The sequence below is a fragment of the Lissotriton helveticus genome, chromosome 8, assembly GCF_964261635.1.
Source record: "Lissotriton helveticus chromosome 8, aLisHel1.1, whole genome shotgun sequence".
In the NCBI taxonomy this organism is placed as follows: Eukaryota; Metazoa; Chordata; class Amphibia; order Caudata; family Salamandridae; genus Lissotriton; species Lissotriton helveticus.
This window is the reverse complement of record NC_136069.1, coordinates 1594504057-1594531740: the sequence shown is the minus strand read 5'-3', so window position 1 is coordinate 1594531740 and position 27684 is coordinate 1594504057. Positions and strand designations below refer to the sequence as shown.

General features: G+C 47.4%; 1 protein-coding gene across 3 annotated transcripts in view; it reads left to right on the top strand.

Moving 5' to 3' along the window:
• LOC144773541 (folate receptor alpha-like) overlaps window positions 1-18181 on the top strand; it is a 151772-nt gene extending 133591 nt beyond the window's left edge. For all 3 annotated transcript variants that reach the window (XM_078658624.1, XM_078658625.1, XM_078658623.1), the window contains exon 5: window positions 16902-18181. In XM_078658624.1, coding sequence (XP_078514750.1) covers window positions 16902-17185 — 284 coding nt within the window. In that variant the 3' untranslated portion in view covers window positions 17186-18181. The remainder of the gene's footprint in view (window positions 1-16901) is intronic.
• The last annotated feature ends 9503 nt before the right edge of the window (window positions 18182-27684 follow it).

The following is a 27684-nucleotide window of genomic DNA, read 5'->3' as shown; positions in this document are numbered from 1 at the left end:
CTACCTACTTTAGCACAGAGCGTGGGGCAATGGTGCAGCCTCTGGCAAACTTCACAATTCTGACGTTTCACAAGGAGCGCGTTCACAAACAGAGTATCTCCCCTCTTTGCCTGGGGCTCCTATGCAATTTGTGCTTTTTGAGATCAAAAAAGAATTTTGCTTTTAGCCACCCTTTTTGTTTTAATTGAGAAGGGCTCAGCACCTTCCCCCAAAAACAAAGTTTTGCAAAAACAATGAAAAAAACAAGCATTGACAAAACCAAAAGGCTGGGAGCCAATGCAGGATTAATTGACTTTAGGAATGCTTGTTTTCTACCTCTTTCTGAGAGGCAGTTTGTTTCATGTAAGAATCAATCAATTAGCTGTCCTATACTGTTCTTAACCATACTTTGTATCCAATTCAGAGTTCCATTTTGTCCTGCAAAACTGAAGGAATGTCCTATATGTCTTTGGCTGTGGGTCATTTTAAAGGAATGGCTTACTCGCCCCCTGCCCCCACTTATTCAATACTGGATTTATTTATTTATTTATTTATTATGCAACTTATACCGCGCAGACTAAACCCGAAGGTATCAAGGCGCCTACCAAAAGAGATCAAAATGTAGGGCACAACTACAAGTACGCTTGTACATAGAGACGTGTTTTAAGGGCAGATCTGAATGTCTGTAGGGAGGGGAGAGACCTTAATTCAAGCGGAAGAGCGTTCCACCACTTTGGAGCCAGATAGGAAAAAGCCTTCCCACCCCATCTGGTTTTCCGAATCCGCGGAACACAGAGAAGAAGTCTGTTTGAGGAGCGGAGGTTCCTGCCAGGATTATAATGAGACAGGATGGATCCAATGCCTGTAGGGCTACTTTTCGCCAAAGCTTTATAGACCATACACATGGATTTAAAGACTATCCGCTCCTCCATCGGAAGCCAATGAAGCTGCTTCCTGGCCAAAGTGGCCGAGGCACGCCGAGGTAGATCAAGGACAAATCTGGCTGCCGCATTCTGGACTACCTGCAGGCGCTGCAGCTGGCTTTTATTCAGTCCTGCGTACAGCGCATTGCAATAGTCCAAGCGGGAGTCTAGGAGGGCAACAGCAAGTTGCCTTCCTGCCTGCAAAGAAAGGTAGTGCCTAATTTTCCTTAGTATGTGGATGATACCCCAACAGGTAGATACAGTCCTATTAACCTGTTGGCACATACCAAGGGTGGGATCAATCATGACCCCGAGATTTTTAGCCAGAGAGGTGGGATTAGGGCAGGCACCCAGTGAGTCAGGCCACCACTCCATTGACCAGATCTCTTCCTTTCCTCCAAACACCATCACCTCAGTCTTCTCCCCATTTAATTTCAGTGAATTGTGAATCATCCACTGGCTGACTGCCTCCATACAAGATCTAAAATTGGAGGCTGTCCGCTTAGTTGACTGGGAGAGAGAGACGAGGATCTGGGTATCGTCCGCATAGGAAACTACCTCCATCCCAAAAGATCTAATTAGTCTGGCAAGGGGGGTCACATAGATGTTAAAAAGGGTGGGACTGAGCGCCGACCCCTGAGGGACCCCACATTGCACAGACCGGGATGGAGATAGGAATTTACCCAGCATTACCCTTTGCTCTCTGTGGTCGAGAAAAGAGGAAAGGAGCCCCAGGGCTGCCCCCTGAACCCCAATCTCACCCAATCGAGATGTTAAGACTAGGGGAGAAAGGGTATCGAAGGCAGCCGTGAGGTCCAGAAGGATTAGGAGGGATATTGAGAGAGATGCGAAATGCAGGCTTTGCTGAGTGATGGGCAAAGTGTGATGTGCAGAGAGAAGGTAAATTCAGGATGCACAGAAAGACCAGAAATAGGAGATACCCGCAGAGATGGGGAATGCTGGATGTGCAGAGGGATGGGAATGACGATTGAGTAGAGTTGGGAATATTCGTTTCGCAGATGTTCGAAATGCTGGATGTGCAGAGAGATCGGGCTGTTGGAACTTAAAGGAGGAGGGAAGGCAGGCGGGTTTCTGAAAATTGGATATAGTGGGGATATCTAAGGTGGAAGACATTTGGGAATAGGATAAAACCATTCAAGCAAATGACTAATTAGGTCACACTACAAGGTACGCAGTGCTTTAAATATCTACAATTGTGGGACGCCCTGAGCGTCCATGAGGGGCAATTGCACGAGGCTCATAAAATCTCCCCACTTGAGAATTGGACCATCATAGACCTGCCTGTGAAAAAGGTATAGCATAGATTTGTAAAACTTGAACCAACAACTCAACTGAAAAACTAATATAGGAATAGGAAAAATGGAATAGGATATCGGCTTATTAGAAGATGAAGAACAGGAGGAGCCTAGATGGGCTCCCCTTGAGGTGTCAATGAAACCAGGATATCATTTAGAACACTTTTTAAAATACCACAGCACATGTACTACACATGAGCAAGGCTGAGAATAATGTGATACATTCAACCAGATCTATGTCTTCATGGATGTGGGATATATGGAACTTTCTCCACAAATGGTGGGAAATTCAGAAAGATTGTTACTTTTTGGAAAAGAAGAGGTACACAACTGAACAAAATGCAGAATCTGCCGTAGATTGGTGTCGTGCCTGACCCTTTCTGCAGGTTCACCCCAGATTTTTGCCTTCTTTTTGCTGAACTCGCTTTTGTTGTTTTTTAAGACTCTGTGCACTTTCCCACTCTTAAACAGTGCTAAAGTTATTGTGCTCTCTTCCTAAACATGGTAAAGTTGGCTTACTTCTAATTTGCACATTACTTTTCCTTACGAGTCCCTAGCAAATGGTACTACATGTACCAAGGGTCTGTATATTAAATGCCACCAGTGGTCTGCAACACTCATCGTGCCACCACTAAAGTAGCATGGTAAAACATGTCTCAGGCCTGCCACTGCAGCCTGTAGTGCAGTTTTAAAGGCCAAAGCTTTCCTTTTTAATGCTTATAAGTCACCCCTAAGATAGGTCCTGAAAGGTTCACAGGGCAGGGTGCATGGTATTTAAAAAGGAGAACATGTGTTTACGTTTTAAATGTGCTAAGAGTGAAGAAACCCTAAAGTCCCATAGACTAATGCTGGATTACCTTATTTCAGTTACAGAGTGCTAACGTTAGTTTGGGAGCAGATAAAAAATACTTCTTGAACTCTTTTAAATTGTAATTTTAAACACACTTTAATGGTAAAGTCAGATTTTTAAGTACAATTTCAAAAATTTAACTTTTAGTTAGTTGGCATTTTTGTGCCCAAATCAACAGTGCCCTTCTGCCAGTATCCAGGGTTACATGACATGGCTGTCCCACCTGTAGTGGGTTGTTGATTCCTTCCTGACATAGGGACAAAGAGGCTTAGTTGTGGACAGGATGAGCCATCGTGACAGGATGGCTGCGGGAAGAGAGCTTTACCTACTGCGCATACAAAGGAACCTGGCACCAGGCCTGCCCTTGCTTTTGTCACTGTAGACCGAGATGACCAAACCCAAGAAGGACAGGGGAACTGGACAGAACCAGTCGGGCATTGGGCTAGAGGTTGCCCCCTACACACACACACACAGGCTGGCACGGGGGATAAAAGGTAACACTCAGACCCCCATTTCAGATCACTTCTGGACCTGTGGATGATTTACAGGAGGACTGCACTGCTGCTAGAAGGACTGGCCTGCTGTCTTAAGAGGAAAGACTGGAGATGCTCCTTTGAACACAGGACCACCAGAAGGATTCCAAGTGGTAGCTGGCTAGCCTCCTCCATGAGCAACAGAGAGACCATAATCTTCCAGTGGCCACCTGGCAAATGCCCAGCTGACCAGCAGCACCCGGACCTGCCTAATTCCTTTTACTGGCCTCTGGTGGAGTGAGTCTTGATCACCAAAAGATGCCTTCCAGCTCTTGAACTCTTGGTTGGCATCAGTAAGAACTCCTTCACAAGAAAAAGGTGAAAATCCTGAAGTTTCAGCTCTTTCCAACAGCTAACGGGCCTGTTTGCACCAAGACTCCGCCACCTGCGATTACCACCAGTGCAAATTTCTAGTGGGATCTGCTCTTTGCGCCAACATCAACTGTCTGCAATGACCAGCAACACAAGACATGCACGTCAAGCTGCTACGAACTGTTGGCTACGATCTACCAACACGAAGCCCCAGCGTCAACTGGTTCTTCACGCTACAGCAACGACCATCAGTGAGGCTCAACCTGCTCGTAATGCCTAAAGCCTCCTTGCAGCCACCTCTAAGGCAGATACAACTCTTCTTGCCGGACTTGAGAAAATAACTTCTCAGCAGGACTAACCTGGTCTCTGTATCTAATCCCTGCTTCATTGCAGTAGGCCTGTACTTGTGACTTTACCCTAGTCTAGCTTGGCCAAAGAACATGAGTGGTGCTTTCTACTTCTTGGCTCTATTTTTATAAAAACTTTAAAGTTCAGTATCTCCAGTTCTGTTGATTGGATTATGTTTGTTTTGGTGTGATTTTATTTATTACACATGTACTCTATTCTTCTAAGTTAGTTTTGGATTTTTCTTATGTTGTATTTCCACTTTATTAATGCTTGTGTGCTGCATAAATACTTTATACATTGCCTCTAAGTTAAGCCTGACCACTTTTGGGCCAAGCTACTACAGGGTTAAGCATAGGTTAATTGAGTTATGACTTGTGGTTCACCCTGACAAGCATTGTGTTTATTATTTGAGTGGGCCTTTAAGACCCTCAACTGTCAAACCTTCAACTGATAACCTGGTTTCTTAAAGATGTCAAAATAAGTGTCTTCGAGGCGTGGCCAAGATGGCGGCGTAGTCTGACGCGGGTCCTGTGAGCTCCCCGGCCCGTCGCCCCCTATAGCCGATTTTCTGCTTAATGTCCCCCCAAAAAAGACCAATTTCAGCGTCCGGGCCGCCCACGGAGGCTCGGGGACACAGCGGCAGCGCCCCACGAGCGGCCGACAGCAGTGCAGGAACGGGGCTCGCTGGCCGCAATATCGAGGCGGCCGCTGGAGGCCTGAGCCGGGCTGCACCCACGTCTGATCCGAGCCGCCCCGGCTAGCCCACCAACGCTGGGGTGCCCGGGGGGCATCTGGGGCCAGGCGCTAAGAAGCGGAGCTGCAGAGCCGCGGCGGGTCCGGAGCCGCGAGCCCCGGCCACCCCCCGGCCTCGGGAAGCAGAAAGCACCTTACCAACGGGGGAAAGGAAGGCACCACAGAGCAGGGCCCTCGGACGTTGGGCCGCCGGCACAGTGGGGGTGAGGAGTCGCGGGGGCGGCAGCAGGGAGGAGAAAGTCCCACAGACAGTCACCGGTGCCGTTTCTGGGTCGACGGCGGGAGCGCGCTCACGCTCAGCCAGCGGCACCTAGAGGGGAGACGGCGCCACGGCCTTAAGACTGCACACCCGCCCACTGGACCCTAAGCGTTGAGCGGGCCACAACACCTGGTCGCCTCCCGCCCACGAGCGCCAGGTACAAGGGGTCAACAGAGCTGCACCGGCTTGCAATACAGAGCCGCGCCGGGCCTAGATTCCACTGGGGAGGGGCCCGCATGACCGGCGGTTGCGGAAGCGGAGAGCCTCTTCTGCAAGGCCCATCGTCACTGCTTCCCGCCCCAGGGCCTCTGGGCTCACTGCAGTCGCCACACCTCGTGTTTCCCTCGCCAGCAGAGGCCCCTAGCAGGGCAACGGACCCAGAGCACTCGCCCGGACAGGGCCCCCTGGCCAGACAAGAAAGAAGGTCTGCCCACCGCTCCATAAGGAAAGCCCAGACGCAAAGGAAGCCCCAGAGGGCAGATGGAGGAGGGCCCGCGTCCGGTCTAGGGGCAATATGGCGGGCCAACGCAAAAAAGGGGACCGCACGCTCCCGGAGATGCTGGCGAAGGGCCAAACGAAGAACGACAAAGGGCCGCCCTCGCCAGAGACCGCGAAACAAAAGCCTGGTCCCTCCGGAGCAGACGTACCGATCACTAAGTCCTTCCTAGAAACTCTATTCAACTCACTAAGGGACGGCTTCAAGACACTACAACAAGACAAGGCGGGAGAAGTCAGGGAAATCAGGCGGGAGGTGGACGGCCTTGGAGAACAAGTGGTGGCCATTGAAGAGACAGACCAGGTCAGGAGCGAGGAGATAGAACAACTACAACAAGAGGTCATCCGTTGGAAGAACCAACAGCTGGTCCTACAGGCACATACAGAGGACTTGGAAAACCAGTCCTGCCGGAACAACATACGGGTGCGAGGGGTCCCTTCGAAGGAGGAGGGGGCTGACGTCACAGGCTATCTACAAGCTCTCTTCCGCGGCATTCTGGGGGAACCACCAGATTTTGAAATACGGATTGACAGAGCACACCGAGTGGGTCTCCCTAGGCGATCACCCGCTCCCCCCCCAGACATCCTAGAGTTTTTTGCCGGACTTCCCTCTCAAGGAAAGGATCCTTAAGGAAGCGAGACAGAAACAACCCCTACAGTTCCGCAACTGCCCCGTGGCCCTGTATCAAGACCTCTCGGCCATTACACTCCAGAAGCGGAAATCTTTTAAGGCAGCTACGGAGGCTCCTAGCTTATAACATTCAGCTGGGAGGGTGTCAGCCGTAATCGGGTCGATCTATGCACCTAACACCAAACAAGAATCCTTTCTCACAGGGGCTCTAGCAGACACACTAACTCACACCATCAATTCAACGCTAGTGGGGGGCGACATTAACCTCGTGATGGACTCCGCCAAAGACAGGTCAGGCCAAAGGTTTGGTTCTACGGGGGCGATCTCCAAGGAAGGGGAGCAATGGTTAGCGAGCAGAGGGTTTGTAGACCTCTGTAGGAAGACTCACCCTGACACCCCGGGATACACCTTCTACTCACACGTACACCACACGTACGCACGCATAGATTATTTCCTAGGGTCGTCGGAGGTGGCGTCTCTGGTCACGGATACTGAAGTCATCCCAGCAGCACTCTCCGACCACGACGCACTCGCAATACACATACGAGTACCTAGAACGAAGACACAGTAGGGTAGATGGCGCCTCAAGGAAACTCTTTTGCATCGTAAAGGTGTCACACAACACGCGCATTACTGAATACTTAACCACAAACGACACGGCAGACATCCTGTTGACAGCATTGTGGGGGGCTTTGAATGCGGTGGTGCGCGGGGAATTGATGGCGGTAGCGGCAGCTGAAGCTCGGGAACGCCAAGACAAAAGACAGACACTGTCCGACCAAGTACTTGAGCTTGAGCGGGTCCACAGCAGAACAGCTAGGGCCCAACTGGTGAGTCTTGATCTGGATCGAGCGGAATACGCGGCGCTGTGACTGCGCCATACATATTACGCGGGCGGAGATAGAACGGGCCGCCTGCCAGCCAGAAGACTCAAGGCTAAGGTCCTGCGCTCAAAGATCACGTCCCTCCGAGATAGCAACGGACGAGAGCTACAGGACAACGAGCAGATCGCTGAAACGTTTCGGGCATTTTACGCGTCGTTATACGCGGCAGAGCCTGGCCTGGACATAGGGGAGGCAGACTCGTATCTTCAGACGGCGGCAGTCACGGCCCTCAACGAGACTAACGCGTGTTCTTTTGACGCACCGATAAAAACGGACGAGGTAATCACAGCAATAGCGCGCCTCAAGCCGCTCAAGGCGCCAGGCCCGGACGGCTTCTCGGCGGGCTTCTATAAAACATTTTGCCATCTGATAGCCCCGATACTGACTAGATTATTTAACTCTTTCCAGGGCCCATGCTCCATTCCGCGGGACATGCTAGAGGCTGACGTCATCGTCCTGCCAAAACCGGGGAAAGACAAGACCAATTGTGCAGCATATAGACCCATATCACTGCTCAACCTGGACCTAAAGCTGTTCACTGGCATTTTGGCCGCAAGGCTGGGCCCCTGCCTGCCAGGCGTCATTGAACCTGATCAAGCAGGATTCATCCCTAACGGGCAATGCGCGGACTACACGAAACGGTTGCTGCATGTCATAGGCAAGGCCCACTTCAATGACTCGGACGCTGCCCTCGTATTGGTCGACCCGGAAAAGGCGTTTGACAGGGTCGACTGGGGGTACCTGGACATCACCCTGGCGCGCTTTGGAGTGGGAGAACGTTTCCGTACCTGGGTCGCTAGTTGTTACTCTGCCCCTCAAGCGGTCATTCGGGTCAATGGGGTGTGCTCCAAACCATTTGACATCCAAAGAGGGACCAGACAGGGGTGCCCACTCTCCCCATTGCTTTTCGCTCTTTACATCGAGCCGTTCGCACAAAAGGTCAGAGACAACCCAGCGATTGCCGGAGTCAAATTTGGGGGGGAAGCACAGACCATAAGCCTCTATGCGGACGATATCCTCGCAGCAGTGGAGGACCCTATCAAGTCGATCCTGGCGTTCTTAACGGAGGTGGAGGCGTTTGGGAAGGTTTCGGGGTCCCTGGTACTCCCACTGGGGCGAAATGCCCGTGCGTCTAGCAGACTGCCTCAAAACCTAGGGGGGCTCGCCTCCAGCATGTCGGTGCCCTATCTGGGCATCTCCCTAACGCCTAGCACTGCGCAAACAGTGAACCAGAACTATGCAGCTCTCCTTAGTCAACTTCTGGGCGACCTCACAAAATGGCGCCAACACTCACTCTCATGGTTGGGGCGAGTAGCGGCGGTTAAAAATATCTCTGCTGCCGAGGGTCCTGTATTTATTCCAGACATTGCCTGTCACACCCCCCATTAGGCCTGCTTAATAAACTTCAAGATGCCATCCGATAGTTTGTCTGGGCCGGTAAGAGACCGTGGCCACATAGAGACCTCACCGGCCACGCCTCGTCGGTTGGCGGACTGGGAGTCCTGGACCTCCAGAGATAAATTCAGGCAGCACAACTCGGATATCTCTTGGAATGGCACCGCCCCGAATCTGAAAAGAGGTGGCTGTTCCAAGACCGCGCAATGGCCCAAATGCCACTATGGCGGGTCCCATTCTTGAGGCGTCAGGACCGCCCCGCATACATGAAGTAATCTCCTATCACAAGCACTATTTTGCAGGTGTGGGATAAGGTGGCGATGTCTGGGGACCTCACTACCTACCCATCACCGATGACACCCTTGTTTGACAACCCAGCTTTTGAGCCGGGTACGGTCCCTGGCTCCAGACTGCAGGTCGGCTGGTCATCTATTCGACCTGGAAGGTTTTATGCCGATGCAAACCCTGCAGGAGGCCTACGCGCTCCTGCAGCTTCCACACTTCCAATACTTCCAAATCCGACATTGGCTCACGAGCAGAGACATTTTACCGCAGGTCAGTAGGCACCTCACACCTTTTGAAAAATGGCTCCACACCAAGAAGACCGATAAGCAAGCGATAACAGATCTATACAAAATGCTATGCCCGCTGCTTCCCACCTCGCATTCTGCGGGTCAGAAAAGATGGAGCGAGAACTAGGTCGATCCTTCACTGATAAGGGGTGGCAAGATATATATTATAGGGCCCACCACACCGCTAGGAATGTGGCTCGTAAGGAATCGGCAGTCAAGATAGCTTATTATTGGCACCTGACACCGGCACGGGGAGCCAGGGGCAGCTAACAGGGAGGGTGTCCGTGAATAGGGGTGTACGGCAGGGCTGTGTGATGGCCCCGACACTGTTCTCTCTCTTTGTTAATGGGGTTGTAGACCATTTGAAGGAGGACAGTGCCGATGCCCCGGTCCTGGCCGGGGAGAAAACACCTACCCTCCTCTTCGCGGACGATACCCTACTGTTGGCTAAAACTTCAGCGGGCCTGCAAAAATTATTGGATAAATTCAGCCTGTTTTGCTATGAACGTGGACTCACCATTAACACGACTAAAACAAAGTTGGTGTTACCCCCCCCCCCAAAAAAGAGAACGAAACCCCAGATTACCCTTAATGGATCTCCACTCGAGGTGGTGGAGGAATTTGACTATCTGGGAATCGGGATTAATAGTAAAATGAGGTGGGATTCCCATATAGCCAAGATGTTGCTAAACCTTAAGAGAGTCTCGGGTGCCATCCTGAGGAGCCAGCGATTATCAGTTAGTAGACCTATCGCCCCGGCTCTTGCTGTGTATGATGGAAGGGCACTGCCTTCTGCGACATATGGGGCAGAATTATGGGGTGGAGAAAATGTCCAGGTCTTGGCCAGAGCAGAGAATAAATTTATAAGGGAATTAGTTGCCTTACCGGCCTCAACCCCGCTGAAACCACTGTATCTGGATATGGGCAAACGCCCTATCTCAGATGTAGTTCAGTTGCGCCCGTTGCTGTTCTGGGTGTGCCTAAGGAGGACCCCAGAGCTAGCAAACTATGCCCTGGTGTTGGAGGAACTGATTACATTGAACACCGTAGTAAAATACATTGGGTAAACAAATTGAAACAGATGGTTTTGAAGTTGGGTTTGATTGAATCCTGGATTTCCCAGTCCCCACCCCCAAAACAAGTAATAAAGAAAATTTATTGGGAGTGGGTGGAGGCAGAAGAACAGAGGGACCCAAGCTGGGGTTCTTTAACCATGCAGTTCATAGAACACAAACCAATTAGGAAGCTGGAACCTTTTTTAGATCTCATCAGAACACCTAGAGACAGAGTGATCTTTCTAAAGATGAGGTATGGAATTTTACCACTTAACTATTTCACTAAATGTTGGAAAGGCTCAAGGGCCCCTAACGGTGCATGCCCTTGTTGTCCCTGCAGAATCCCTTCCACACTTCCTGTTTGGTTGTAAAGCTTATAAGAGGGCAAGACATAGATGGCTGAGACCAGTTTGTAGGGAGCTGGGGGTTAGAGATTTCCGGGTTGCCCTCCGCATTATTATAACTAACACGTCTCCCCTTTTTATTGTTTGTGGTGTGGCTCATTCGCATGAGGATATGTAATGCTATTAATCCTTAGACCCTCTAGATATGGTTATTAACTAACAATATTTTTTAATATTGATATATTTAGTATTGTCATGTAATCTGGTTATGTTTTATGTTTTTAAATGTATATAGTATTTTTAGCCATTTTTAACATGAAATGTACATTTTTAGCTTTAATATTTTATGAAATAATGTACTTTTATGATATGACAACATCGAATAAAGTATCAATCAATCAATCTTATTATTGGCACCTGACACCGGCACGGCTTCAGCAAAGTAACCCTCGCCGTGATCCTCTGTGCTGGAGGGGTTGCGGACAAGTAGGCTCACTAACCCACATACTCTGGGAATGCGCAGAGGTGCAGGAATTTTGGGAGCAGGTGCTTAGGGACATAGATAAATACTTTGATACAGAAATCCCACGCTTCCCGGCTTACACATTACTGGGACTACCCAACAAAATCACCTTCCCACTAAAATCACTTAGAGGTAAACAAATGGGGCTGGCAATGGGGGCGGCGACGCAACACGTCCTTTTGCTATGGTGCTCCACACGGAAACCCACACACACGGGGTGGCCCCACAGGCTCTGGTACACGATGGGCATGGAAAGGATACAGGCCTCCCTCATCCAAACGCAAGACACGTTCCTTGATAACTGGTAACCACTGGTGGACCTCTTATCCGATGAATTTAATGAGCTAACCTGCCCAAAATACCTCAAGGTTCTCCGGCTTGCTGACGAATTCCAGAGACCAACTGCCCCACCCGACTAGAGCTTTTCGACTCGGTAGCTGTTACAATGACCTTCAGAATAGTGACCACACCGGAGGGGGGGATCCGGGGGGAGGGAGGACTGTTCAGTTGGGGATGTTTGGGGCACTGCCGTTCAGCACCAAGCCCACGCCCGCTCGCATGGACACATCTTCCATTCCCATTTGCACATTGACCGCCCTAGCGGTGGGGGGCGAGGGTCTGAGGCGGGGTGTGTTCCCCGAGATATACAATGCATGCCTTGTTTTGTGTTTTATTTCTTGAAATGCAATAAAAATTATTCAAACAAAAAAATACGTGTCTTGAGTATTGGGTGGGGGGGGACAATCTCCACCCAAATATAAATGTGCAACACACAGGCTTCATGGTGGCCCGACAAAATGTAGCCAGACTATGGGCGCTGCTCAGAAATGGACTGGCACATGTACTGGTTGTGTGGAGCTGAGAGAGTCACTTGAGTAGAGGTTGCCCATGCAATCCTCATAAGCTATGGGGACTGCATCACTTGGAATGATTAATTAATGAGAGCATAGAACCTTAAGGAAGAGATAGTGATTGATTAAACAAAATGTGGTCCATTGATTTATTGAGGGTAGAAAAGAGGCAGACTGGCTAGTTCTCCTGGCCAGTGATTATGTCCATGAAAGATGTGAGATGCCATGACGTGAACTTTACTTAATGTCAATTGATCTGTACATGAAGAAGGAATTTACTTATTGCTGATTTGAGACCTGGCAGTTGATTATTATTATTTATTTTTAAAAACAGGAAAATGTTATGAAAAAAAGACATTTCAAATTAGTAGGAAATGGGAATATGGATGAGCATAGAGAACGAAAAAAGGACGATAGATTAAGGTCCAGGACCATTTTAAATATGATATACATGATGACCAGAGCAAGGATCAGAAGTTTGAGCAGCAGTTTAGGGGCTGCATTAGTTTTAGAAGGGGGATGTTGGATGTCCAGAAACCTGCGAAATATCTGAGGTTAGTGGAAAACCTAGGGTCTTGTTTACATATCTGACCAATAACCAAGGATCAATCAGATGAAAGGGCTGCTTATCATATAAAACTAGACATTGAGATCACAGAAGAGAGAATTGTCAAGATAGTGAATCAAATTAAACCATTGAATGTCCTAGATTTAGCGGGGATAGTCAAGTCTATTATTTTATCAGTGACTTGCTTTTCATATCTGAACACAACGTCAGTCAAACCCACTGCTCCTTGCATCATTGTAAATACAGGCAGAGTCCTATTTCCTTTTAATGGTTGCTAGGAACACAGGACTCCAAAGAATGATGATCCGCCTTGCCATGCATGCCCACTCTTAATAAACGGAGAGAAGAGTCAAAGTCTTGTGTTGGGTACATCCAAATACAATAAATCCTGGTATATTTACCAATGTAGGCTTGATAGGGTTAGAGAGTACAAATATTTGAGTTTAATTTTTGATCAGGTACCACCATGGAGCTCATTATTTAAGACTAAAAGATTGACTAATTGACAAGTTCTCTAATGAGCTACTAAGATTTGATTGGAAATTTGGAGAGGGCATTGTGAGCCAATGTAGCTAAAACCACTCTAGTCGTAATGCACGGCTCCTATTTCTGTTTCACAATCCTGATAAACTCAATAGATCTGATGCTTGAATATCGCGTAGATTAGTGGATTTCAACAAAGACATCCCATTAGAGGCAATGCAGCTAGAGTTGGAATCGCCTTCCACAAAAGTCGAAATAATTCAGGCGACTCTGTTCCAGTATATCACCCTGTCTCGATCTCCACTATACATTCGATATTAACTGGATTGTGAGCAATTGATAGCCATTCTAGAACCAGACTTGTCCTTAAGGACTCCAAGGCTAGTCTCCCCTAGATAAAAGTAAGTTTAAAAGAAAGAAAATGAGGGAATGGTCGTGCAAAACAGATGCAGAATATGCAGCTACAAAAGCAACGTATCCGCCTTACCATTCCTTACTGAATTGTGAGCCCTCAGGATGTACAACCAACTCCAACAGTTCACCCAATGCATAATACTAATGCTGGCGAGGCTCACTCCTTTCCCAACCATAGACGTAAAGAGCAAATGGTTCTGAAGTTTGAACAATAGCAGTAAATTTCCCCATTGTGTAGAGAGCAGAGAAATACTTAATCATATCAAGTTTAACTCTCAAGAGTTGGAGGCATTGCAAATATTTCAATCTTTGTTTCCATGATTTTGAGAGCACAGTATAGCTTTATAGTCCAATGCCAAGGGCTATACCAGTTGTTGAAGGGCAAGAATCCGAGTTGTAAACCTGAGCCGCAAATGAGGGCCTTTAACAACAGCAATAGTGTGAGGCAAAAGACTAAAAGGTTATTGAATCATTCCAGTCCCTGAGGAGAGAATGTTCTAAATGAAAAAGGGAGGAACAGAAAGAGCAGCATTGGAATGCCGTAGTAGAAGGCTTAGATCAGCCATTACAAGCTCTGAGACACCGGATGTCTTCAGTGAAGCTCCCAACATTCTGCTGTTCTAATATACCCAAATAGCCCACTGCCGAGGGCTATACCAGTTGTTCAAGGCCCTGAACTCGAGTGTGGCTTGGCTCTATAACGAAGGAGAGGGCCTTTAACAACCAGTATAGCCCGAGACAGTAGGGCTATATGGCTATTAGAACATTCCACTCACTAAGGGTAGAATATTCTAAACTAAAAAGCAAGAAAATTAATAACATTGGAATGTTAGAGCTCCGGGATTATACCAGCCATTATAAGCCTGGAGCACTCCATTGTCTTCAGTGGAGCTCTCAACATTCCAGTGTTCTAATTGAAAACATCAACTCATTAGTATGTCAATCATCAGCCTTATTTTAATAATTTACACTTTTATTTCTAATCTATGTTTATACAGTTTATTTTATACCTGAAATGAAGCACTAGTAAAAACATAACTAATATGATGGGGTATATTTAAAATAAATTTGATTAGATCACCTGTTAATGTTTTATTAGACAATTCACCTTGTGGGGTGCCTAAGCATTCTTTGTCCAATAACTGCCTGGACTTGGTTGGACTTTGTTTATCAGCTTTGCTTTATTTAAGTTCACCTCCTCTCTTGTTTTGAAATAAAAGGTGTTTTGCATCCGCACTGCAATCCCTTAATTTTGTTGATCAATCTCATGACCTACTTCCAGATACACTCTTTCTGTAACGCAGCAGCAGGCTGCTCCAATCCAGTTTCAAGTGCAAGTTTGAAACTTGGCTGGTACGACCAGGGAATTCTAATGTGAAACTCAGTCACGGTGGTCTACACTGGCATCTGTATTGACGAGAGAGGAACTGAAGCAAGGGCATTTTTTTTGCTTAAACGCCTATTTCACCTCCTCGGGAACCATGCCTGTGTGTGAATTCCTATCTCATGTGCCAGGTGCCAGGAAAAGTGCAGCAGGTCAAAATCTCTTATAACAAGTTCTGCAAACACATATAAACTCATATGCATATTTTGTTTGACTAAAACTGAATAAGGTAAGATTGGGCCGCATATTTCAAAGGAAAAGGCAACTTTATGAGATGTTTTCCGTTTAAAAGAGGTACCAGCTGAAGGGGATGAGGGGGTGTGTGGATGGAAACATGGGCTGCCGGGATTCTCATGGTCTATCCAGCAGCGTTGTGTCATAAGCCCTGGAGGTGGTGCGAGTTAGAAACTCGGGGCTTTGTAAACTCCACAATAACAGAAACCAATATCAAGCTGCTGCTCATACTTCCAAAGACAAAGCACCTTAATTCACTCACCACTTACTCCTAACCACTATGCAAACGCCTTCCTAGTTGAGGGAGTTCACAAGGTTCAACCCCTCCCTACAGTATTTCTCACTGGGTTTCACCATGTGAAGTCCTTTCCTGTTGTATTTGACATGGCCCCTGTGCTCATCAGGTCTATATCCGAGCTAAGCGATGGAACTACATTTTAGATGAGCTAAGACAATTGCTACCCAATCAAATGGGTTGGGCCGTAGCCCTTAGACCACTACTACTGGACCCGACTAAGCGCCAAGTGCAGAACTCTAGCATTTCACCTTGGAGGTAACGAGGCAAAGCAGTTCAAGGTGCACTGGGGGAGGTGTTGTGGGTAGAAACTCTGAAGTCTGCAAGTGCACAGTAACAATTCATAAATGAAGGTCCAGCCGGTGCTTTCACTTTTAAAAATAAATACATTAATTTAATTCACAAACTAACACAGAAAATACAATTCTAAACGTTGACAATGACTCTCTACGCCTTCTAAACAAGAAATCTGTGCAAGACTTTCTTTGTGTTCAAAAATACACTGAGGGCTCTCTTGTATTTCATTTTCACGGAGTTCACAACGTAAAACCCGCCCTCTCAATTGTATTTGTCTTGAAGTGAATCATGTAAACCCCCTTCCTGTTGCATTCATCAGATGATTCACAATATAAAACCCCTGCCTATGTGTTTGTCTGAGAATTTTCAGTTTAAAGCCCCTTTCTGCGGTATTTGTCACTGAATTATTCAGCACAAAGCCCCTTCTAGCTGTATGTCATAGGGTTACTTTATACACAGTCCCTTGCTGCTGTATTTGTCACAGGGTTACTTTATACACAGTCCCTTGCTGCTGTATTTACCAGTGAGCTTGGAGTTAACTTCATAGGCAGAATGACACAATTGCTGACCAATTAAATGCCTATAGAGGAAGAAGATTGTCATACCCTCTCTAAACACTGCTTTTAAACCTCTTTTTCATGATCACATGAGCTCTGGTTGACAATTAGAGTTGTTTCTAGAAAATTGAAAGTGGATATATTACAAGCAATGCATGTTTCACCAATAGCAAGATATTGGAGGCCACCTGTCTGCATTGTGAGATAGTTTCAAAGCATCCAAGGTAAGTGGATTCATCCTAGTGTCAAACTGATTTGGAACATGGGTCTCCTGTGCGCTTTCTTTTTTTTTTTTTTCTTTTTTTTTTTACATGAACCTTAAAATCAAGCTGTAAGAACTTTCAGGTTTCTCCAACCTAGTAACCCTAAGAAGAGCCAAAACACATTCTTGACCGATGGAAAGTCCTAAATTGTAGACTTATGAAAGTGAACAGAAAAACTGGAGATATATTTGAGGCAACTCTTGTCATATTTTAACTTTGAGAGGGCCATATGAAGCAAGTAGGTTCTAAAACAAATGCATGTGTTTGTGTAATATACTAATAGGTGTTATCCATACAGTGAGACTCTCTAACATTTAAGATATGCTTTTGTAGAAAATGCTTTTATAATGTTACTTAACCCCCTATTTTTCTTTTCACTGCAGGATCTAACCGTTGTCCAGAGAATGCCCCATGTGTAAAGTTCACTGACATGTTTCCGCAGCCTTCTGACCTGTGTGTGAATATTTGGAGTAACTCGTACAAGTACTCCACCTACACACGAGGCAGCGGGCGCTGTATGCAAATGTGGTTTAATGTCGGCGAAGGGCAGGAAAACCCAAACGTCAAAGTAGCAGAGTTTTATGCCAAGAACTCAGGCCACGGTCCATCTAACCACTTCGCCCTCCCACTCCTAGTGGCTGCTCAGTTTCTGAAATGGGCAATTTAAGAACAAAGGCTGCACTTCTTTTTCTCTCTTGTGCTATTGAGGATTGGAAGAGTTTCAGGCAAAAGTACCAATTGCTTACAACTTGTACTTCTAAGTAATATTCTTACTATTTGTTGGAAATTTCCTATTGGCCAACCAACATGTACGTCAAATGTTGAATCATGTGAACTTTTAAGCAAATCTCCATGTGTGCCTTACAGCTGTGTGGAGATAAATTCAACTGGTGTATGGCAAGTGATGTATTTTTGTTGTTCAAAGTGCTGTAGGACACGCACAGCTATCTCATTCCAGGACTACCAGTGCTTGGTTTTCATGTTGGAAACAAAACTCGCATGTTGCCTTGATATGGGAATCTTGGAAACCAGGAGTGACCCATGATGTCTGACTCTAGTGAAAAGTGCTTTGTTCACCATTATGATGTCACTAGGTGAACCAGCTTGCCCTGGAATCGATGAAGTGCAATAAGGTTTGATCCAAAAGTGATTATCCGATCCACCTTATCGAGACCTTGAAATCCATTCAGTTTATTTACATATCTATGGGTCCTTAATCTATTCGGCTATCACAATGCGAGCTGTTGAATTTCTGCTATTTTCTTTCCGACCAAAACCTCTTTCTACGTAAGGGCACTTTTAGTTTGTCACTTAAGACAAAAAGCTAATTAAATGCAACCGACCAGCTGTGAAATATAGGATTGATAACAATGACAAAAAAATTCAATTGTCACCAGAAGGACAAGAGGCAATGCAGATGGCTCAGAGAAATGTTACATCTGGTATCCAAGGTTCTACAGCAGTTTGTGGGAGAAGGTACACTTTGCTGAGCAAATGCAGTAGCCTGGCTTTGAAATGTAGACCTCCTATTAGCAAGGAACTGATTGGCGGCAAATGATTATAGCATTTAATTTAGGCATTGTTCACGTGCCACCAAACAAAATGCACATGCTGGTACCTCCTGATTTGTCTTGAATAATCATGAATAAAATTCTTAATTTATGATGTTTTTCACTGCTGATGAATTTATTATTTTCAAGTGTAAATTGAATTGCATTCCAAATTGTGCTCAATGGAAGTTTTGCGTAATCTCCAAGCCAAATATCTCAGACTGTCTTCCAGGTTGACTCTCACAACCCTCACCAAATGAGGCTAAGTGTTCCATCAGGTCATCACATCTCTGTCAGGCGAGCAGCCTTTCCATTCCTCTTCTGCCATTCAAAAGCACCTACACATTTCAAAGCCACCTTGAGCAAAGCAGTACATCCAGGGATTACAAAAGCTCACAAAGTATATACGTTTTGATGTCAAGCCCTCACTATATAAGGTGTGATGTCAAGCCCTCTACTATATGAGGTGTGATGTCAAGCCCTCTACTTGCTTCTCTACTCCGATCCTCTGGAGAATCCCATTTGAGTTTGTCGAGAATCTACAAACATGTTGATCCAGCTCCCAGGGTTTCACACTACCTTTCATGTTGCATTTCATTAGTGAACTTCAATTTTCTCAACGGGCATGCAATTTTACTACCTGAGCACCAATGCAAATGAGGTAGGATGACCCAGCAAGTTGTGTGGTAAAACGACCAATCTTCAGAGATTTTGTGCAGCTTACCTCCTTATGGCAGCTTTATGCTCATTGGCCAGTGATTATTTAGCAGGTCGCCAATTGCAGACTTTACTGCCAGGCATGGTGTAATTTGTGCAGGTATTCCCTTGTATATGCAAGAAGGTAGATGTTTGTGCAAATGCACTGCAATGGAAAAAGTATCTTGACTCGAGGCTCTAACACCTACAGACTAGATCAACTACTGTATAAAGAAAATGACTCCCACATGTTCTACTTAAGTAGTGTGTCCTCCTTCAGATCGGTTGAAATAAAGCAAACTCATTTGGTATAGAAAAGCTGGAAAGGGGGGATGTAATATACTCTAATCTAACCAAGTAGAATTGTTTCAATTACTCAAAATAATTTATAGAACACATTTGCAAGTTCAAAGAAAATATAATCTTGAGCTGTAGATTGATGCACTGACCAGAAGATGAATAAAGAGGCGACAGGATGTAATGCAAGAAAGCAGAGTGATGTGAGTACTGCAGGATGTATTTATTGAAGAAAGCACAGATGAGTTTTCCCTGAATGTAGGTCGAGTACACGCTATGCAACAAATTGACATTGGTATATGCAAACAAATTAGCCTCTCACTTGGAGGCCGTCCACAAGACAGTTGGACGATGGCCTATATAAAACATAACGTGAGCATTAATCTTATCAAAGGAGCAATGGCAATCCTTCAGAAGAACACAAATATTAAATCTAGTCATTTGATCTGAGTTTGATCATACCAAATAGCATGCCATAAAACTAAAATTAACAAGTGGATGGAATTGGAAATCCAAAAGGGAATTCAGTAATTGAGAAGTGTTGGGCTAAATTAAACTGGATATGTGGGACCATCCATCACCGCTACTTGCAAAATCGATATATAATTTCATTATTTTCATTTCAAGTTACAACTATTGGCCCTCTCTCCTAATTATCATCAGCATGGGGAAATGAAGACATTAAGGGCCATCCAGCAAAGTCTGTTGTTGTACAGGTGACCACCGATTGTACACCCCTCCATACAAGCTTTGTGGTGTTCATCAGTGTGCTTTGTTTGTGTTTCCTGACCTACATTCTTTTTTTATTTCAAGATTTTTATTTGATATAATAAGTATATATGGCAAACAGGGGCGTGGCCAGGCAGCGAGGCAAAATGGCGGCATAAAGGCGCAGCTCCGGGACCGGCCCCATCACATCGTCTATTCTGCTTGAAGATCCGGTCTGCCCAACCGCAGTCTAATGCGTCGGAATACCACCTGATCTGAACCTGCCATCCCCGGTCTCTCTCCGTCACCGGAGACCGTCGATTCGCTTGCTGCGAAGGTGGGGCCTGGCGACGGAGCTCCGCCGGATTTGACCGATTACCGCGTAGGTGCCGCAACTGGAGGGCGCCACTACCGGACGCCACAGGACGCTCCCGCATTGCCTGGCTGGGGCTTTTTGAACTTGCGGCGCATCTGGATAACTCAGGACCACCCAAAGAGATCGATACAGGCTGCCTGTCAGCCCCGCGCTGCTGCCTGCCTTTAACCCTGGGGCTGTGTCGGGTGCCACGGGCGCCCTTGGCGAATCGTTTCCACCTTCATCTCCCCCCCCCTTGCTGGTGAGGTGAGACCTGGGATTTTGGAGTTGTGCCGGGACCTGCGGTGTAGAGCGGAGCCGTGCAGGAGCTCTGCAGGACTTGGCCTGCACTCGTGGAGGCCCTGCATCTGAAGGGCGCGTCCTCAGGACCGCGAGGAACGTCACCATCTTGCTGGACTGAGGCCCCCCTGACCCAACAGCATCAGACGGCGGCCCAGGACTGCCTCAGGAGGAGCAGGCGGGCCGGTCAGTTATCCTGAGGGTGTCTGGATCCTGTCCTATGGTGGTTTCGGGTGCTGTGGGATCCCCCCGTAAATTGCAGCCTGTACCGGGGGCCGCTGGAGGGACGTGGCGCCATCTGGAGACCCTAGACTGCGCCAGTGCTGTCCTCTGCGGGGCTGGAGAGGCCCTTGGGGGAGCTTCTGGGGAACTGCTGGGCCCCCTTGTGGAGCGGGTGGAGCCGGTGGGTCCATGAGACCGAGATGAAGACTGCCTGCGACCGCTGGGAGCCTCAGTGAGTACATGTAGGCCTTATTATTGGGCAGGATTCCTTGCACTGCTCTCGCAGCCGATGCGGGGGCAAATCCTCTTTCTGAGACACCCTAGGAAGGCCCTATTCATTACGCTCAGGGGACACTCTGCCACCCCCAATGTTTACCGGCTCCAGGTTTGTGACTGGAGGCGGTGCCACTGCCTCGTTGGAGTACCTGGGGCTGGACTAGCGGAGTACGAAGTAGGTCACGATGAAACGTGTCCAGGCCGCAGGGACCCATGGATCTAAGGCTTCGCAATCAAATAAACTGGACCGCTACACCGTTCTGAAGGACGCGCAGCTGTGCCGAGCACCCAGGGACTCCGGATCCGGGGGTTGGGCGAAGAGGAACAAGAAATCTCGCTGAAGGACGTAATGGCCGCCATCACTGGTGTCAAGGCTTCTTTGGACACCGTATCAATGGATGTCAATCTCATCAGGGCCGATATGGGAAAATTGAACGAAAAGGTCAAGCAAGTTAAACTTACGACTGCCAGTCTTGTAGGGGATGTTTCTCGGATCCAGGGAGAGATCCGCAACCTTCAGGACTTCCGTAAACTCACTGACCTCAAGCTGGACGATTACAAAGGCCGTCTGTGTTGCAATAACCTGCGAATTCTGGGGGTTCCGGCGAAATCAGAGAGACCTCATCCTGAAACACTTGCAACCTAAAGGCCTCAGCAAATTTTTCGTCATCGAGCACGCCCACAGGGTCCCGGGCGGCTGTCCCAAACCGGGCGCCCTCCGAGGCCTATGTTGGCGCGGGTCTTGAATTTCCTTGACAGAGACATCATCCTTCAAAACTCCAGGGCTGGCGCGCCCCTACGCTACGAAAACTCAGACATATTCTTCTTTCCAGGTTTTACGCAGAGGGTGCAATGGCAGAGACGGTCGTGTATGTTGGTCAAGCGCGTCCTCCGAGAGCAGGGATTGAAATATTCCATGCTGTTCCCGGCCCGTCTCAAGATTGAGGCGGAGGGGAAAGTGTGTGTTTTTTTTTTACCATCCTGAGGCCGCAGCAGACTGGATCGAGAGCCGGGGAGTGAGAAGCCCGGCCGACCGTGGTGGTGGTGACAATTAGAACAGTCAACCGGCCTGAGATAGTAACCTGTGCTGTGGCTGAGCTTGGACTAATTACATTTGGTGGTGGGGGATGAGAATGTGTGGGGCCCTTTTTTAGTTGCTTTTGGGTTCATGGACTTCATCAGACCTGAGGTAACTGCTTTTGGGTGGGTATCCTTTAGATTTTTGGGGCCGTGGTAGGGTGTGCTTTGATTTCCCCCCTATTTCTTCTGTTTTCTCTTTTGAATATTTTTCTAGGGCGAAGGGCACTCTGCAAGTTTTCCATGGGCAGTTCTAAGCCCAGAGTGCAGGGCAGCGGAGTGGGGGGTTGGGTGGGAATGTTTGGTTATGTTTTTGAAGTTTTCATCGCATCAGCAACTGCTATTGCTACATTTATTGGGGGAGTGACAACACATTCTGTAAATTTAAAATGTATACTTTGTCATGGCACCTGTTGGGAACAGTGGGGTTAAACTTAAGTTGGAATGTCAATGGCTTTGGGACAAAATTAAATGCAGCTTTGTTCTTCAATATATAAAACGTCATGCCCCCGATATCATCCTACTTCAGGAAACTCCTCTAGTTGGTAACGCATGTAGGGCACTGCATAGAGGGGGTTACGTATTGCTGACCCATGCAGGTTTCACAACGGGTTCCCGAGGAGTTGGCATACTGATGAACAAGTCCTTCTTCCTTGTAGTGGAGAATACCTGGTTGGATGTAAGAGGGAGGTATTTTGGGGTCTCGGGCACTTGAGAGGGCCATCCTGTCACCTTCCTCTCGATTTATGTACCCCCCGGCCTCCAGGTCACCACATTCAGGGACTTGGGTGCATTATTGTTGAATATCCCAGAGGGTCTCTTGGTGTTGGGAGGAGATTTTAATTCTGTGGTCTCTGGTTGCCTGGATAGTCACCCTCCACGTGACCTCGCTCGTTCACAATGCTGACTGCCTGATTTCCTAGAATCCATGGGGCTGGTGGATGGATGGAGGGCCTTTCACCCCGACACTCTTCAATACACTTTTCACTCCGGGGCACATGGGAGCCTATCTAGAATTGACTATTTTTCGGTACCCGCATCTCAAGTCACCCATGTCCGGGAGGTAAATCACCTAGCTCGAGGCATTTCTGATCACTCACCGGTTTGGCTCCAGTTGGTGCTCAATTATCAACAGGTGGGATGTGTGGCCCCCATCAATCCGTGGTATCTTCGGGATCCTCATATCCGTTGCGAACTCCTCGCGACCGTTGATAATTATTTTAATGAGAATGAAGGCTCGGTGGAATCCCCACAGATGCTATGGGAGGCCTTTAAGACAGTGATTCGGGGTCAAGCTCTTTCCTTGATTTCGGGGAAGAAAAGGGAGCAGCGGAGGAAGCTTGTGGCCCTGGAGGCAGAGGTGGGAAGATTGGAAGAAGACCTAGAATTGGATGTCACACCTGATAAGCTCCACCTTCTCAAACTTAAACAACAGCACAATAGGGAACTGGCGACAGACCAGGCTAAGGCCTTGGGGAGAGCGGCGCAGGGGCGGTTGTACGAGGTAGGCGACAAGGCTGGGAAACTCTTGGCCTGGTTGGATAAAAGAGACTGTGCAAGTAGATTAGTACCTGAGCTCCGAGGGCCGGAGGGAGAGTCCCTAACGGATCCGCAAGCTATTGTGGACCGTTTTGCGGCCCACTTTGAGGCAGTCTACACCTCGGCTGCCCTCTATCCAATAGATGATTCCCGCCAGATGCTCACTGATATAGTTTTACTCAAACTGTCGTTGGTTGACAACGACTTCATGGAAAGTAATATATCCAATGAAGAAATAGCGGCAGCAGTGCGGTCCCTCAAGCCGGGTAAAGCCTCTGGCTCTAACGAGCTGCTGATTGAATTGTACAAACTCAAGCCGGACAGATTGGCCCCGTATTTAAGAGCTATGTACCAGGAATCGAGGCACTTGGGACTCCTGCCCTCGGACCAATGGACGGCCACTATTGTCACCATCCACAAGGAGGGGAAGCCCAAGACCGATTGTGGGTCTTATCGGCCGATATCCTGTTGAACGCAGAGGTCAAGATCCTGGCTAAGCTCCTTGCTACTCAACATTTGACGATGGTTGAGACCCTGTTCCACTCAGATCAACCCGGTTTTATAACTCACCGCAATACCGCACTGAACTGGCGCAGGGTTCAAGGGATTTTGGGCAGGGCAGCCTCTATTTTGGAACCGGTGACTATAGTCTCCTTGGACGCTGCATTGGCGTTTGGCACCACTGAATGGCCATACTTGTGGGCAGTATTGGAGAACATGGGGTTTGGCCCGAAATACATACAGTGGGTGCAGTTACTGTACTCCCGACCCATGGCCCAAGTGGTGGTCAACAACAGGAAGTCGGTCGCCTTTGAGTTGGGTAGGGGGACCCCTCAGGGTTGCCCCCTGTCCCCTCTCCTGTTCGCCCTAGCGCTGGAGCCACTGGCAGCTTGGATACGTAAGGATCGGATGATTAGGAGCATGTGCTGGTCTCTGGACTGGAAAGATCGTATTTCCCTTTACGCTGACGACATCCTTCTGTACTTGACCTCTCCAAGGAGGTCTTTGATGGTGGTTTTAGATATCCTTACCATCTTTGGACGATACTCTGGCTACTCCATAAACTGAAGAAAATCCCTCCTGTTCGTGGTAGCGGGCGAGCCACCGATTTCGCCACGCGGGTGTCCTATTCAAACATGTACCGAAGGATTTAAATATTTGGGTATCTTCCTCTCTGGATCCTGCTCTTCGTTATTCTCGATAGATGGAAATCGCTCCCCCTCTCCTTGCTAGGGAAGGCTGCCCTCTTTAAGATGATGTCTTTACCCCGGTTCCTGTATGCACTCCAGAACTCCATGTACCCGATACCCACGTCATATTTCAGGGAAGTCGAGAGCCTTTAGAGGGATCTGTTGTGGAATGGCAAGCCTCGCATCGCTCTTGGCAAACTTTCCCTGAACTGGTATGATGGAGGCATCAGCCTCCCCGATATGGGCGTCTCATCTGTCCTCCATTAATCACTGCACTTATGCCCAACCTTGTGAACCATGCTATAGCCTGGGCAGGTGGATCCTCTCTGGAGGGACATTCAGTTGAGCCCTATATTCCAGGCCCTGGCGCTATCCGCCTACGGGCCCCACTAAACATTCAGTGCACGTCTGGCATGTGGCCACCAAGCGCCTTGGTTGGGAACGCAAGCTAACGCTCGCAACACCGCTATGGGATTCTCAACAACTGGGCAATCTGTGGAGGGATTCGACAAATGGGATCTCATAGGTATCACTCGTATAGGCGATCTGTGGGAAAAATCAGACCTTGTCTTTTGCCACACTACAGCAACAGTACAAATTGGCCGAATCGGAGAGATTCCGTTACATGCAGGTTCGACACACACTTCACACACACTTACAGCCCGGGGCCACGCTGCCGGAATCATCCCCATTGGAGGACAGAATACTAGATGGTCATCTCCCTGATAGCACCATTTCACTGGTATATAAAAAACTAGTCAACAACATCTCGGATCCTCTCTGGGCCCTCCGAGAGAAGTGGACCAGAGCTGGCATAGAGATGGATGATGAGGAGTGGCAGGAGGCCATCTCCTCTCCCAGAGTGGTGGCGATACCAGCTCGTCTCAGACTTGTCCAACTAAAATTTCTCCACAGGGTATATGTAACGGGGCCTCAATTGGTATGGATGGGGAGGGCAGACGGGAGCACCTGTAGACAGGGATGCGGCCAGCTGGGAACCTTTTTCCACGTAGTCTGGGAATGTGAATTGATCCAACCCTATTGGCGCGACATCCATGACATTATTAATACTGTTTTGTCCGTGCAGCTCTGTGTGGAAGCCCGTTGGTGTCTCTTAACCCCTTCCATGCCGGCCGTCCGACGTCACGGTGGGCGTGTGTGGAGGACGGCTGGGGGCCGTCCGAACCACACCCACGCCGTAAATCACCCGCACCGCGGCGGAATTTTCGCCGCGGTCAAGGGGTTAAACATCTGGGACTCAACAGATTTAAATTTTTGCTTGACACAATGGGTTACGTTGGGAATAATGCTAGCCAAGAGGAATATTGCCCAGCGAGGGGAGTCTCCGCTCCCACCTACAGTTCAGGATTGGGGAAAAGACTTGGATTGGGCAATGCTCAGAGAAAAAACTGTGTATGTATCCCGTGGATGTTCCAAAAATGGTCTCGTGTCTGGGGCTTGCGGAACTCCAATGGAGGAGAAATATGTTAGCCTCCTTTGACTCCCACTATCAATAATCCCCGCCTCACCCTAGACCTTCCACTCTATACAAATGTATCCTGTGACTTACCTACTGTACCAATGATGCCTACTGTATTACTCACTCTGAAATGTCGTTGTATTGCTGATGTCTGTTTCTTATTAATAAAACATGTTTTACAAAAAAAAAGTATATATGACAACCAACTGTCTTTTTATGAATACCTCCTAATAAATCGAAGTACAATCCAAAATTAAATATATACCAAGATGTTCCTTGTGTCATTATCTAAACACTAGATGTAAACATATCAATTGGAAGCCAAATAAGGTATGCAATGTGTATATTGAAATCTCACATAGTACACTTAAATGTGTATTGTGGTTTGATTTTGACTAGCGATCCAGTGTGTCCCAATTATGTCAAGTATGTGTTTTCCATGGGGATTGTGACTGAGCCATAATGTCAGCTCGTCTGATAAAAAATAGCAATGTCTTCTATTTTTCAACTGAGATTTCTGAAAAATTCTTCCAATGACGCACAATAATTTGGCCCAGCAATGTGAGGAATAAATCCAAAAGCTATGCATCATCTTTAGGGAGTAATTCAAGATTAGATGGACCAGTCAGTAGATATGAAACGCTCCTTATGTGTAAGATGTTCTCAGTAAAACAAAATACATCTGACGAAAATTTGAGTCATGTGGAACAGTTAAAGTCTATGAGCTAAATCCCCATTTGTAGCATCATAGTTCCAGCATAAGGAGTTTTCTCGAAGATTGAGTTTTTTGTAATCTTCGAGGGATCCAATATGCCCTTTGCAATAGAAAGTATTTTGTTTGTACCAATGAAGGGGTGATTTTATATTTAAAAGGTAGAGACCAAATTCGAGCCTAGTTAAGGGTTGATAGATTCTGTCTAGCCTCGATTTCCCATTTCGATTCGGTTTATTGATCTAATTTTGTATTTTTTATTAAAAACATCATATAAAGTTTAGAGATTAAATGACCTGTTTTACCCAAGTTAGAATTCAGTGTAGCAATCGAGATGGTGGAATTAAATCTGTTTACCTTAGTGATGGCAGTTTTCAGTAGAAAGTACTGATAGAATGATATGTTCTCTAAAGGATCTAGATTCTGTAAAGTAGCAAATGATATTGGTGCGGATCTTGTACCTGACTCACCGTGAAAATACTTTTCGATATCCACTCTTGCCAAATAACACTTTGTCTATCTTATTATGTTTATTAAGCCAAAGGGAGGCCAGTAATGAGGAATGGAGTTTTTTTGTCCATTTTCATGTCAACACATACATTTTAAAATAGTCAACAGCTGTAGGAGTTTTTACAAGGGATTACTCTAATCAAACAGATTTTCAACAATGCTGGGAGGAGCCAGGCTGGCGACCGAGATGGCTGCATAGACGCTCGGCTCCGTGAGCCTTCTCACCCCGCGCATACATCCTGACAACTATCCTG